Source organism: Meles meles, chromosome 7 (assembly GCF_922984935.1).
Source record: "Meles meles chromosome 7, mMelMel3.1 paternal haplotype, whole genome shotgun sequence".
NCBI lineage: Eukaryota > Metazoa > Chordata > Mammalia > Carnivora > Mustelidae > Meles > Meles meles.
The window spans coordinates 57960601-57976011 of record NC_060072.1 but is presented as its reverse complement, the minus strand read 5'-3'; the positions used below and the strand labels follow the sequence as shown (position 1 = coordinate 57976011).

At 36.4% G+C, this 15411-nt stretch overlaps 1 protein-coding gene across 5 annotated transcripts in view; it reads right to left on the bottom strand.

The window, feature by feature from the left end:
• LOC123946248 (activating transcription factor 7 interacting protein) overlaps positions 1-15411 on the bottom strand; it is a 120235-nt gene that overhangs the window by 11189 nt on the left and 93635 nt on the right. For all 5 annotated transcript variants that reach the window (XM_046011654.1, XM_046011653.1, XM_046011655.1 and 2 more), the window contains 4 exons: positions 14670-15305; positions 4219-4283; positions 2495-2573; positions 1582-1737 (listed from right to left, as the gene is read on the bottom strand). In XM_046011654.1, coding sequence (XP_045867610.1) covers positions 1582-1737; positions 2495-2573; positions 4219-4283; positions 14670-15305 — 936 coding nt within the window. The remainder of the gene's footprint in view (positions 1-1581; positions 1738-2494; positions 2574-4218; positions 4284-14669; positions 15306-15411) is intronic.

Below are 15411 nucleotides of genomic sequence, written 5' to 3'. Positions count from 1 at the left end.
GTATTCTCACAGTTTAAGAAACTGGCTGGTTATTGTAATGGACATTTTCTTTAGGTGAACCAAACCATCTTTTAATTCAAAACAATAAAACATCAATTAAAATATAGACTTCTTCCTTCTCTACTCCAGCATTCCTCCTAATTTATGTTTCAGAGAACATTCATGCCTTGAGTGATGTTAATCTATATTTATCAAAAAAGTCCTAAATGTTCACTGGCAGCATGGAACTACAATAATTATTTTAGAAGTTAACATTTTCTTGTTAATAACTCTCTGAATTATCATCACATTTTACAAATAACCACATATTAACTATATAGTAAATAATAATAATAATTCTACTTTCATATGGAAAACTGGGTTCCAAAATAAAACAAACCTGGAAGTAAACACTGGGTATGACAAAGATAAAGAGGTTTCTTTACTAAAAGCTTATTTACTAACATCTTTACTTACTCTTTACATATCTAAACTTTCAATGTGAGCATTTAGAAAGGGGCAGAATGTACACAAGGAGGAATGCCTACCTCTTCATCTCTTTGTTCCCCTTGCCTGTGCTCTCCTGCTCTGGCAAATAAATAAACAAAATCTTAAAAAAAAAAAAAAAGACAAACTGTCTTGGGGCTCCTGGGTGGCTCAGTCAGTTGAGTATCCAACTCGTGGTTTCAGCTCCGGTCATGATCTCAGGGTTGTGAGACTGAGGTCTATGTTGGGTTCCACTCTTCGCAGAGTCTGCTTGAGATTCTATCCCCCTCTTCTACCCTCCCCCTGCACTCTTTGGCCCACCTGCGTACTCTCTAATAAATAAATAAATAAAAATCTTAAAAAAAAAAAAAAAAAAAAAAAAAAAAAAAAAAAAAAAAAAAAAAAAAAAAAAAACAAGGGGCGCCTGGGTGGCTCAGTGGGTTGAGCCTCTGCCTTTGGCTCAGGTCATGATCTCAGGGTCCTGGGATCAAGCCCCGCATCGCATCGGGCTTTCTGCTCAGCAGGGAACCTGCTTCCCCCCTCCACCTGCGTCTCTGCCTACTTGTAATCTCTCTTTTTCAAATAAATAAATAAATAAAATCTTTAAAAAAAAAGACAAATGGTCTTGATTAGCTTTCCAACAGAAGATCTAGGCTACATCTTGAAAATAAAGGAATTACAACTTCTTGAGAGGCAGTGTGTAAAATATTAGTATGTATCTCCAAAGGTAGTGTCAGGCCAGTTAAAACTAGTTCACATTAAGGATCATTTAAAATTTATTTCTTCATCAGTCAACTATTACTTTGTGGTCATAATCAGAATGAACCATTACAGCCGCCCCCCTAAAGAGAAACTATATTCATTTCTGCTGCTTATAGTGGCAGATGACACATATGTAATTTTTCTTCCTTATAACCACTCTGTATCAGTCAGTGCTGCTACTCAGGAAGGTCAGCAAATCTAAGTTACACTATGTTCCAGAAGATGCACTGTCCTCTAAAAAACAGAGAGAATTATCCTTAATTATCTACCTAATCTTTCTACTTACTTCCACAGTCATATTTCACCATAAGCAAAACTAAAGGCTTCAACTCAATGAAAATTCAGCAAGTTTACCTGTGGGAAGTAAATGTATGGTTGTCTGAGATGGTCCACTTGTTGGTACCCCAGATGGCTGAAGAGGTGGTGCTGGCTGGATGGGTTGCAATGGTCGAGACACAGGTTGAGAAGAACCCATGGTTGACACAGGAGTATGGTTCAGCTTTTTAGGGTCTATTAAGTAAAAGTGAGACATTGTGATTATTATTAATAGGCAAAAACTAGAAGTACAGGTTTTTCTTTCATTTGCCAATTTTACATTTGCTTGCCACTGAGTCACATTTACCACTAAGTGAACAATTTATTTCTATTTTAATTATGTACACATTTACCACGTTAAAACATCACATCAAGGCCTTAAATATAATTCACTGTTGATTTTATCACATATTCTAAGTCACATTTATAGAAATAGAGTTTTACATTGTTTTTCATGAGAGAATGCTATTACTGAACTCAATACAATATCATGTCAATCAGAATAATTTCATTTCCTATATTCACACGTATCTATATATCCGTTATCTAGAGCAAGGGCTCTAGATAATGTATCCATTATCTATCTCTAAGCATATATATATTGATGAAGTTTTTTTATCAGTGATATTTACCACTGTTATTTTGTTAGATAATATAGAGTGTTGCTTATTTACATTATCCAGTTATTAAAATAAGATACACATAGAGTGTCTAATCTCAAAGAAGGTATAGAACAGCCTATGGAATAAATGCTTGCATCTCAGAAAAAGCCCTCAAAAATAGGTAACCACTATATGGGATAATATAAAAAAAATTTTTTAATTCTAAAATAGATACAAATACATCAAGCATAATGCTACAGAGATCTGTCTTCACTGGTTACCATACTGGATTAAAAGGAAAAAATGTTATCAAAACATTCATTGGTACTGGTACAATTACTTGTAAGTACCTTGTGAAGTTCCACTCTCTTCATCATCCATTGTGAGATCAATGACACCACCTGAATCACTGCCTGTGGCTTTTCCACTCTGAAAAACAAAACTTCTGCATTTTGCAAAGGAAACTCTGGCAGATGTGAGGAAAAATGAAATAATACTAAAGGGCAACAAGGATAATGAATAGCCTGGTTCAATCTGGAACACTAAATGGCTTTCCTTGAAAAAACAGTCTGTCAAACAAATGACCCCAAATACTCATGAGCTATACATCTGTCATACAGAAAAGAATTTTGAAAGATTTTCACAAGAAATTTTAGAAGTTTTTTTTTATTTGCCCATTGCATAGAGCTAATGAAGTGATTACGTACTTTCACTGTTAAGTGATTAAACATAAATACCATTACCCAGCATTTAAAATATTGATCAATCCTATACCAAATTATCAGCATTAATTCACCAAAGCACCAAAGGCAACTTCAAAGCTAGAATTAGGTTATATAAAATAATCTCCCCTAATAAAAAATATGCTATAATAAGATATGGTGTATGCTACACTATTAACTGACATCCAACCTGACTGAAATCAATCCACTGTCCCAAAGCATTAGAAATATAATTTAAAATTCTACATAATAGCAACACAAAAGGAAGTAGTACAATACAGACCTAAAGAGCCAATATCTTTAAGTCAAAAAGACTGAGGGCATCTTTTAGTTCTAGCTCATATTAGCAATGTGAATTTATATTAAAAGATAACATCCTCAATTTCCAAACTCTGGATATGGGGTCTGTTATAAGGATGAATCCAAATATGCATACAAAGAGCTTAACACCAGGTATAACATATGCTGTGTACTGTTAATCATAATTACTTTATAACATATTATACTGAAATCAGCTCCAAATGATTAAGGTTTTCAACTACAAAATTCAAGAAAATAATTCCTTGATATTAAAAAATTCAGGTACAATCCAAAGATAATGATGTAATTCTAAATCTTACAATTATGAATGCTTCTATGATAATGACTTCATAGGAAATGATTTAACACATACAAAAACCTACAATCCAAAAATTAAAGTTCTTAACAAATTTTTTTTTTAAGATTTTATTTATTTATTTGACAGACAGAGATCACAAGTAGGCAGAGAGGGAGGCAGAGACAAGGGAGGAGGGAAGCAAGCTCCCTGCTGAGCAGACAGCCCGATGTGGGGCTCCATCCCAGGACCCTGAGATTGTGACCTGAGCCAAAGGCAGAGGCTTAACCCACTGAGCCACCCACGCGCCCTCTTAACAAATTCTTAAAGAATGTAAAAGAATCCACTTGCTGCAACTTTGCAAATTTGAAAATCCAATTTTCAAAATTTACTAAAATTTAAATTTATCAAAAATTATTAGACAAACATGCAAAGCCCAGTAAAGCAGAATCCAACTAATGACAAAAGACAGTCAAAAGAAAATGACTTCCAAGTGAAACCAGATGTTGAATTCAGCAAAGTCTTCAAAACAGCTTTTAAGAATACATTTAAAGAAATAAAAGAAAATATAATAATAACAAATGTATAAGAAATCTCAAAAGTAGAAACTGAAAAACAAAAATTGAAATTCTAGGTCTGAGAAGTATGATTACTAAATTAGAATAATTTTCATTGTATTAAAGAATACTGATGGAAATCCATTATCCCGTGGACTGCAATTAGAATTTTACTTTGAAATAGAAGGAAGAAATCTTACCTGTGATGTACTATCAGCTGCTTTCTTATTAACAGAAGTATCTATTGTTTTGTTTGTCTGGTTTTCTGAGAAATCAAAAAAATAAAAGTCATTTTTAAAAGCACCTACTCAAGGTGAAAGGTTTGGCTGTCTTATATACAACAATTAATGTAATTTTCTCCAATTGTTTTTTTTTTTTCTGTTAACATGTCACATATGTAAATGAACTCTCTCATAGACCATTTCTACAGTAACTTTCAGAAGGGCAAATTCACAATACAGAGAAAAAACTTCCATGTACCCATTGCCCAAAATATTTAACTCTATCTTAAGTAATATCTTCAGAGAAATAATTTAGGATGTGCATAACTTCAATGTCCCAACATACGTAAATGGCTAAAATATAATTGTTCCATACTATATGCCTTTGGAGAAAAAGATGTAATGACATGGCAAAAATATAATAAAATCATCAACAAACTACAAAGAGATTCTGAGAAAATATATATGCATAATCTCAGTAGTTCAGATGATTTTTAATGCATGTTTCAATTACTTTGCACTGAGTTTGTGATAAATATGCATATACACACATGAAAGTTACTTCGAGAACAGCAAAGAAAATAAATCAAGTATGTTTTTCTACCTCAACTTCTAAAGAGAAGGTATTAAATTTTATCAAATGTGTTTAGCATCTACTGAGATGATTATGTAACTCTTCCTCTTTGGTAATGTGGTGAATTTCCAATGCCGAAACATTCTATCCTTGCTTTCTGTAGATAATAATGTTCTTGGTCAAAATATGGCATTTCTTTCATTCCAAATCTCCAGAACACATATAGAGTAAATCATTTAAAAAAAAAAAAAAAAGTAGAGGCTTTAACCCACTGAGCCACCTAGGCACCCCCTAACTCTACGTTTTATCTCCCCCAAACCCTTTTCCTTGCTGTAGCCAGTGTTCATGGCTGTCACTCTCCCCTGCAAAAATGCTTTCATCCCACTGCCCACTATCTTTCCATTTATTATCACATACCTTTTCCAGATCTCCCACATCCTCTCACAGAAACCTTATTATCTTAACATTAACCACATTTACAATTCATTACTTATTTAATGGCAAAGTCCCCTATTTGATTGCAAGCTTTGTGAGAATGTGGACTATATGTACATTTCTGTGTGTCTGCAAGATTTTAGACCAATTATGGGTATTTAGTATTTCATGAATGAATGAAATTTCCCAAATTTTTATTTGAATTCTAGTTTGTTAACATACAGTGAAATATCGGTTTGAGGAACAAAATTTAGTGATTCTTCACTTACAGGTAACACCCAGTTCTTATCCTAACAAATGACCTTCCCTAATACCCATCACCCATTTAACCCCTACCCACAACCGTCCATCAATCTTAGTTTTTTCTCTAATTTTAAGAGTCTCTTATGCTTTATTTCCCTTGCTCTTTCATTCCCCCTTTCCCATATGTTCATCTGTTTTGTTACCTAAATTCCACATGAGTGAAATCATATGGTATTTATCTTTCTCTGTCTTGTTTCACTTAGCATAATACACTCTAGCATCCTTCACATCATTGCAAGTGGCAAGATTTTATCTTTTGATGGGTGAGTAATTTTCCATTGTGTGTGTGAGTCTGTGTGTGTGTGTGTATACCACCTCTTCTTTATCCATTCATCACTTGGATATTTGGGCTTTTTCCATAACTTGGCTATTGCTGATAATGCTGCATAAACACTGGGGTGCATATACCCCTTTCAATCTGTTTTTTGTTTTGTTTTGTTTTATCATTTGGGTAAATATCTAGCAGTGCAACTGCTGGATTGCAGGGTGGTTCTATTTTTACCTTTTTGGGGAACCTCCATACTGTTTTCCAGAGTGGTTGCACTAGTTTGCATTCCCACCAACAGTGCAAAAGGATTCCCCTTTCTCTGCATCTTCACCAGCATCTGTTTTTTCCCGAGTTGTTAATTTTAGCCATTCTGACTGGTGTGAGGTGGTGTATCACTGTGGTTTTGATTTGTATCTCCCTGATGATGGATAATGCTAAGCACTTTTGCATATGTCTACTGGCCATCTGTATATGTTCTTGGGGAAAGAACATGTCTTCTGCTCATTTCTTAATTGGATTATTTGGTTTTGGAGTATTGGGCTAGTAAGTTATTTATAGATTTTGGATAATAATACTTGATCAGATATGTCATGTGTCAATGTCATATGTCAGTATCTTCTCCCATTCCATAGGCTGCCTTTTAATTTTGTTGATTGTTTCCTTTGCTGAGCAGAAGCTTTTTATCTTGACGAAGTCCCAATAGTTCATTTCTGCTTTTGTTTCCCTTTCCACCAGCAACATGTCTAGTAAGAAGCTGCTATGCCCCAGGTTAAAACGGTTTCTGCCTGTGCTCTCCTCTAGGATTTTGAAGGTTTCCTGTCTCACATTGAGGTCTTTCATCCATTTTGAATTCATTTTTCTGTGTGGTGAAAGTGGTCCAGTTTCATTCTTCTGCATGTGGCTGGCTGTCCAATTTTCCTGGCACCATTTATTGAAGAGACTTATCTTTTTTCCTTTGGATATTCTTGCCTTGTTGAAGATTAATTGGCCATACAGTTGTGGGTCCATTTCTGGATTCTGGATTCTGTTCCACTCATCTAAGTGTCTATATTTGTGCCAGTACCATACTGTTTTGATGGTTACAGCTTTGTAATACATCTTGACAAACGGAATTATGATGGCTGCAGCTTTGGTTTTCTTTTTCAGCATCACTATTGGCTATTCAGTGTCTCTTGTAGTTCCACACGAATTTTAGGATTGTTTGTTCTAGCTCTGTGAAAATGCTGGTGGTAATTTGGTAGGGATTGCATTATATGCGTAGATTGCTTTGAGCAGAAAAGACATTTTCACAATATTTATTCTTCCTATCCATGGGCATGGAATGATTTCCATTTTGTTGTGTCCTCTTCAATTTCTCTATCATAAGTGTTCTACAGTTTTCAGAGTACAGATCTTTTCCCTCTTTGGTTAGATTTCTTCCTAGGTATCTTTGATTTTTAGTACAACTGTAAATGGGATCAATTCCTTGATTTCCTGCTGCTTCATTATCGGCATATAGAAGTGCAACAGATTTCTGTACCTTGATTTTATATCCTGCAACTTTGCTGAACTCACATCTTTGGTGGAATCTTTGGGTTTTCTATATAGTGTAATATGTCAGCTGCAAATAGTGAAAGTCTGACTTCTTACTTGCTGATTTGGATGCCTTTTCTTCTTCTTGTCTGATCACTGAGGTTAAGACTTCCAGTACCATGCTAAATAGTAATGGTTAGGGCAGTCATCCATGTTGTATTCCTTACCACAGAAGAAAAGCTCTCAGTTTTTCCCCACTGAGGATGAAAATAGACGTGGGTCTTTCATATTTGGCTTTTACGACACTGACATATGTTCCATCTATACCTACTTTGTTGATGGTTTTTATCAAGAATGGATGCTCCATCTTGCAAATACTTTTTCTGCATCTATTGAGGGGATCATATGGTTCTTACCTTTTCTTTTATTAACATGGCAGATTATGTTGATTGATTTGCAAATACTGAACCAATCCTGAAGCCCATGAATGTCACTTTATCATTGTGAATAATTCTTTTATAATGTCTATTGGATTTGACGTGTTGTCTTTGAGAATTTTTGCATCCATGTCCATCCATGATATTGGCCTGTAATTCCTCTTTTTAATGGGGTCTTTGGTTTTGGAATCAAGGTAATGCTCGCCTTGCAGAATGAGGTTAGAAGCTTTCCTTCCATTTGGTACATTTTGGAACAGTTTGACAAGAAAAGGTATTAACTCTTCCTTAAATGTCTGGTAGAATTCCCCTGGAAAGCCATCTGGCCCTGGAATTTTGTTCATTGGAACATTTTTGATTACTGATTCAATTTCTTTGCTGGTTATTGGGTTTGTTCTAATTTTCTATTTCTTCCTGTTTCAGTTTTGGTAGTTTTTATGTTTCTAGGAATGTTTCTAGGAATTCCAGGTTGCCCAGATTGTTGGCATATAATTTTTCACAATATTCTCTTATAATTGTATTTCTGTAGTGTTGGTTGTGATTGTGCCTCTCTCATCTGTGATTTTATTCGGGTCCTTTCTCTTTTCCTTGTGGTAAGTCTGACTAGGGGTTTATCAATTTTATTAATTCTTTCAAAGAACCAGCTCTTAGCTCCTCTGATCTGTTCTACTGGGTTTTTTTGTTTATTTCTATAGCATTTATTTCTACTTTTATCGTTATTATTTCCTTTCTTTTGCTGGCTTTAGGCTTTATTTGCTGTTTTTTTTCTAGCTCCTTTAGATGTAAAGCTAGTTTGTGTATTTGAGCCTTTCCTTGTTTCTTGAGGCAGGCCTGTACTGCAATATACTTCCCTCTTAGGACTGCCTCTGCTGCATTCTAAAGGTTTTGGACTGGAGTGTTTTCACTTACATTTGCATCCATGTATTTTTTAAAATTCTTCTTTAATTTCCTGGTTAACCCATTCATCATTTTTAGAAATGCTCTTTAACCTCCATGTATTTGTGGCCTTTCCAAAATGTTTCTTGTGGTTGAATTCAAATTTCATAATGTTTTGATCTGAAAACATTCATGGTATGATTTCAATCTTTTTGTACTTGTTGAGGGCTGATTTCTGACTCAGTACATTATCTATACTGGAGAATGTCCCATGTGCTCTCAAAAAGAATGTGTATTCTGGACACCTGGGTGGTTCAGTCTGTTAAGCATCTGCCTTCAGCTCAGGTCATGATCGCAGGGTGCTGGGATCAAGTCCTGAGTTGGGCTCCCAGCTCAACAGGGAGTCTGCTTCTCCCCCTGCTTGTGTGTGTACACTCTCAAAAAATAAATAAAATCTTTAAAAAAAAAAATGTGTATTCTGCTGCTTTAGGATGAAATGTTCTGAATGTATCTGTTAAGTCCATCTGGTCCAGGTCATTCAAAGCCATTGTTTCCTTGTTGATTTTCTACTTAAAAGATCTGTCCACCACTATAAATGGGGTATTAAAGTCCCCTACTACTACTACTGCATTATTATCAATGAGTTTCTTCATGTTCGTTATTAACTGATTTATATATTTGGGCATTCCCATGTTGGGGGCATTGTTAGCTCTTCTTGGTGGGCAGACCCCTAAATTATGATATAGTGCCCTTCTTCATTGCTTGTTACAGTCTTTGGTTTCAAATATAGTTTGATATAAGTATGGCTACTCCAATTTTCTTTTGACATCCATTAGCATGACAGATGGTTCTCCATCCTCTCACTTTCAATCTGGAGATGATTTTAGGTCTAAAATGAGTCTCTTGTAGGTAGCATATGGATGTATCTTGCAGCATATAGATATGTCTTTTTTTTTTTTTTTAATCCATTCTGGTCCCCCGTGTCTTTTTTTTTTTTTAAGATTTTATTTATTTATTTGACAGAGAGAGATCATAAGTAGGCAGAGAGGCAGGCAGAGAGAGTGAGAGGGAAGCAGGCTCCCTGCCGAGCAGAGAGCCTGATGTGGGACTCGATCCCAGGACCCTGAGATCATGACCTGAGCCGAAGGCAGCGGCCCAAACCACTGAGCCACCCAGGTGCCCCCACCCCCGTGTCTTTTGATTGGAGCATTTAGTCTGTTAACACCCAGAGTGACGACTGATAGATATGAATTTAATGCCACTGCGTTACCTCTAAAGTGGGAGTTTCTGGGCCTTTCCAGTGCTTTTGCTTCTGGTCTCCCCCCGCCCCCAACTCAAAGTCCTCTTTAATATTTCTCACAGTGCTTGTTTAGTGCTCACAAACGCATTTAGTTTTTGTTTGTCAGGAAATTCTTTATTGCTCCTTCCATTCTGAATGACACCTTGCTGGATAAAGTAGTCTTGGCTGCATATTCTTCCCATTCAACATGTTGAACATATCATGCCACTCTTTTCTGGCCTGTCAAGTTTCTGTGGACAGATCTGTTGCAAATCTGATCTGTCGTCCCTTGTAGGTTAAGGACATTTTTCCCTTGCTGTTTTCAGGATTCTTTCCGTGTCTGTGTATTTTGTGAATTTGACTATGATATGCCTTGGCGATAGTCAGCTTTTGTTGGATTTAATGGGAATTCTCTATGTTTCTTGGATTTTGTTGTATATTTCCTTCCTCAGATTCGAGACGTTTTCAGCTATAATTTGTTCAGATCAGCCTTCTGCCCCCTTTTCTCTTTTCTTCTGGCACGCCTATGATACAAATATTACTATGCTTTAAGGAACTATGATGAGTTAACTAAGTCTACATTTGTGATTCAGTATCTTTCTTCCGTTCTTCTTTTCATGTCACTGTATTTTGTGTGTGTGTGTGTGTGTGTGTGTGTGTGTGTGTGTGTGTGTGTGTGATTGTTGGGAAAGCCTATTATAATCCTGATCCTGAGAGGAACGGCTTTATTAAGAGGAGGTTTAAAAAAAAAGGCAGCTAGATCTTATTTTCCCTAGAGCTGAGGCTTCAAAGCACTCTATGATCAGCAGTCTTGGTGCTGTGCAGGGTTTGTGCTGGTCTTCTGGGGGAGGGGCCTGCTGCACTGATCCTTTAAGTGAACTTGTCCTAGTAAAGATGCACCTCCAGGGTACATGGGAGCTGAGTTTGGTGTAAGCAGCTCTGGCCTCCACTGGGTGGTGTTTTGCTCACTTTAAGGGGAGTGAGTTCACCCCTGCCACTCTTCAGGAAGCCCTCACAGAAGAGCAAACAGTCACCCTTCTTGTGACCCCAGTTTCCATCAGATTTTTGCCTTCACTCTATCTGTGTCCAAGCTGTCTGCCTGCCAGGGGGCACAGGACACTTGTGTTTTATCTCAGGGATGTGGCTGGGTTTCAAAAGTCCAAGTTTTAGGGACCCACACTGATCCTCTGGGGGAGGATCTCGCCATTCTTTTGCTGTTTGCTGTTTTGTCCCACAAAAGCAGTCGCAGGAACAGGCAGCAGTTCAGAGTTCATGGCAAAATGCAACAAAAAGCCAGCACAGGGTTTATGGCCCTCAGCCAGTGTCTTTATTCCTATGCTAGGAAACAAGACAGAAACACTGGCACCACCAGTGCTTTTGTCCCCGGACAGGTGGTGCTCCCACTCCCAAATGTACTCCAAGAGGGGGAACTGTTTTTCCCTGTGTGACCCACAGGATCCTCAGACCACGCTGCCCACTCCCAGGTCTCTGTTCTCCTTCCCCACAGGAGCACGACTAAGTCTACCAGGCACGAATGTGGCAATAGCAAGGCCTTCTAGAACTTCAGACTTTGTGATCCACTGCTTATAATAACTTGCAGTAGTCAGTTCCTTTTCTTTTCCCAGTCAGTAGTTTTGTGGGAAAAGTTTTTCTAGTGTAATCCCCTATACACTGCTTCTCTCTCTCTCCCCATCTGTCTCTCCTCTCTTCTCTCTCCATAATCAGGGCTCCCTCTCCTCCTGCAGTTCTTTTCTCTCCCAAATCAACTCTCTGCAGCTTCTAAGTAAAACGATGCCGCTGTAGCTCTACCCTAGTTGTGCAGCTTGCTCTCTCGGTCCTCAAACTGGTTTCTTGGGTGTTTAAATTAATGATTTGAGGGGCACCTGGGTGGCTCAGTGGGTTAAAGCCTCTGCCTTCGGCTTGGGTCATGGTCCTGGAGTCCTGGGATCGAGCCCCGCATCAGGTTCTCTGCGTAGCAGGGAGCCTGCTTCCCCCTCTCTCTCTGCCTGCCTCTCTGCCCACTTGTGATTTCTGTCTGTCAAATAAATAAATAAAATCTTTTTCAAAGTTAATTAAAAAATTAATTAACTTCTTAAGTAATGATTTGATATATACTTAGCTTGATACTATGAATGTACTTGAAAGATGAGGCAAGTTTATGGTCCCCCTAATCCTCCAGGATCTTAACTCCTCCACATGAATGAATGATTAACTATAATTTAAGCCCTATACCTCCTAGCAGCCTCTAGGACAATTTTTACTTAACTATAAACAGAAAATACTGACTTACTCTATGAGGATCATGAACTATATAATAAAATAAAATAAACTACATGCATTCTAGTTAGATAGCCTATGTTCTCATTAAATCAATAATACCTACATAACTGTATGACTTAAAATGTTTTAATTATACAACTAATTGATTTATCAAATTACGAATGTATTAAAGGTTGGGTTCAACCTTCATATTCAGCCAAAATTTGCCATACGGCTTCAGCTTAGGTTTTGGGAAGACTAAACAGCTAAATGGCTATTGTAACATCATTTATGGCAGCTCTAAAATGATGCATTATTAAAGAATATATCATTTCAGATCTCATTCTAATTAACACAACAAAAAATAAACAAAAAAGCTTATCATTCATATTTATGGTTAATATCCAAAAGTTTACTTTCAAATATAGGTAAGCACTCTAAATAGAACTTGAAATGAAGATCTCCTTAATTTATACAATAAAATACATAAAAATGTGTTAAATAAATACATGTTAAAATATAAAAGTTTAAATATAAATGTATGTTATTGCAAAAGTAGAATGATGAACAGATTAAAAATGGTTGTAAAAACTATTAGTTTTACATACAAAAACAAGAACAGTCAAGTAATTAAATAAATACAAAACAGACTAACACTATGCCTAATAGAGTGCATTACCTAGGTAATTTTGGGGAAAAAAATATACACTTTGTATCAAAAATGGCCAAAAAAAAATTTTTTTTTTAAGATTTTATTTATTTATTTGACAGAGATCACAGGTAGGCAGAGAGGCAGGCAGAGAGAGGAGGAAGCAGGCTCCCTGCCGAGCAGAGAGCCCAACGCGGGGCTCGATCCCAGAACCCTGGGATCATGACCTGAGCCGAAGGCAGAGGCTTTAAACCCACTGAGCCACCCAGGTGCCCCAAAAATGGCCATAAAATTTTAAGAAAACAGAATAATTAAATTATAACTCTGATACCTGTAGAAGTGTTTAGGGTATGAGCATTCAAAAACCTAAGCAAAATCATTTAAGTTATTTATTTCTTTACAAGCCATGGCTTATCAGGAAAAGTTCTTTGTTGAAGAATGTATCTTGTGACCATGAATTAAAAATAGTGTTAAGTTAGGCTCAATACTTCATAAAGAGGAAAAACTCCAAAATCACACAAAACAATGTCTATGAGAAATCACCTTCTACCTGACATATTAAAATATACTAAGGATTAGAAATAAATTAGAGAAAAATGAAGACACCCCCCCCCCCCCGGAAATCTTGCTCATTCACTAAAAAGCAAGCATCTTTTAGTGCTGTAAACATGAATAACAGAGTCTAAGAGTAATGTGGTAGCAGACAGGGCTAACAAATATTGTTACTGTACTATGAGAGCATTTACATTTTAAATACTATTATCAATAATCATACTGATTAAAATTTCAGATTTCCTCCTGTATCCAAGATGTAAATTTGTATGAAGTTGATATTTAAGCTCCTGTCCAATATAATTTTGATCATCTACTCATTTACTCTCAACCTTATAAAATATTACAATCACTATTTTACATGAGAAAATCTACTCAGAGGGCAAGTACTAATGGCTACATGACAAATTTAAAAAAAAAAAAAAAAGGCCTTATATCTCACTTATGAAATTTTGCACTTTAGAATCTGCTTTGTATTTCATTGGTACTTTTTATATCAATAAGAGACTTCAGCAGCAATTTCACTATTCACATGATACTTACCCATTTCTGCCTATTTTTACAATAGTGGGAATAAATGTGAAGCCAGAAATGAAATGAAGAATAAGAAAGTTTAAGAATGCATACAAAATGTATGCTTCTTAAGAACAAGGAAGACATAGAATTTAACAGATTTCAAATACAGGTACAATTAATTTCTCCTTTTTTGCAATATTGGAAAGCACACAGACATATACAAACATAATCATATGTCATGGGGGAAATACATAAGAGAGAAAACAAGAAGCCAACATTTATAGTCAATCAGAGAGGGAAGAACCTATTTTTAAACTGTTCCAATTTGAAAAATGTGAGTGATGAATGCACAAAGTACTCTAACAAATGGTAGGGAAGATATGTGGTTTGTCATTTCCTCTTATAAGCATATATTATGTGGAATGATATACTTTAAAATAAATGTGATCTACTTCTGCCAAATGTATTATATAAATAATTCAAAATGCTTGCCCCAAAGCCTCAATGAAAAATTTCACCCAGATTAGGAAAAATTATTAAAAACTAAATTAAAAATCTAACTTTTCATTCAAAATAAATTCCCCCTCAAACACCATCTTAACATTATTTCTTAGGTTACTAAAAACTTACTAAAAATAACATCTAGGATATTCTCTCTACTTTTGTCTTCAAATAAAGATAGCCACTTCCACAAACATACACAAATGTTCAATTATCTAAACAGGCCATTAACATGCCTACTTTTTTATTTTTAAGCCTACACGGTCACTTACCAATTCTTGGGGTAGTAGTGCTCTGTTCTGCAGGCGATGAAGTACTAAAAGCAGAGATTGGAATTTTCATCTGTATAGGACCTCGGTTATTTGATGGACTATAGAGTCCTGATGGACCTACTGTAGGTAAGGAAGTCCTTGTGGCTTGTACAATAGAATGTGCTGTTGGAACAGCCTGTACAGCAAGTGTTGTTCCTAATGGTGCAGCACTGGCAGGAGAGTTCCTTTGAATACTAGGACTGGCCACAGAAGGAACATTGTTTGGTTTAGTGGGGTTTGGCAAGGCTGGCAAGGATACTGGATTTTTGGTAAGACCACTCACTGTAGGTGGGCTTTGTACAGAAATGAACTCAACGTTGCCAGATGGTTGATTGGTCACTAAAGTCCCTGGATGGCTCTGTAGGAGTTGAGGCTGGGAGGACACCGCAACAGGTACATGCAAAATCACTGGCAAAGGTTGTAAAGAGATTGTAGGTTGGGGATTTCCACTAGGCACCTGAGTAGTAGCAACTACTGTAGCTGTGTTGGGTGCAGGAAGAACTGACGTTGCTGTCAGAGAACCAGAAGTCACTGGAGTCTGCAATTTAGGTTGACTACTGACAACTGTTGGAGGAGTGACAAGACTGGTTGAAGATACTATAAAAAGAAAAAAGAAGTCTCAGTTTAAATGGCTGTTTTCATTTATCAGCTAGCATAATACAACACAATAAAATTTAATGAATTGCAGTATAATTCTTTTATA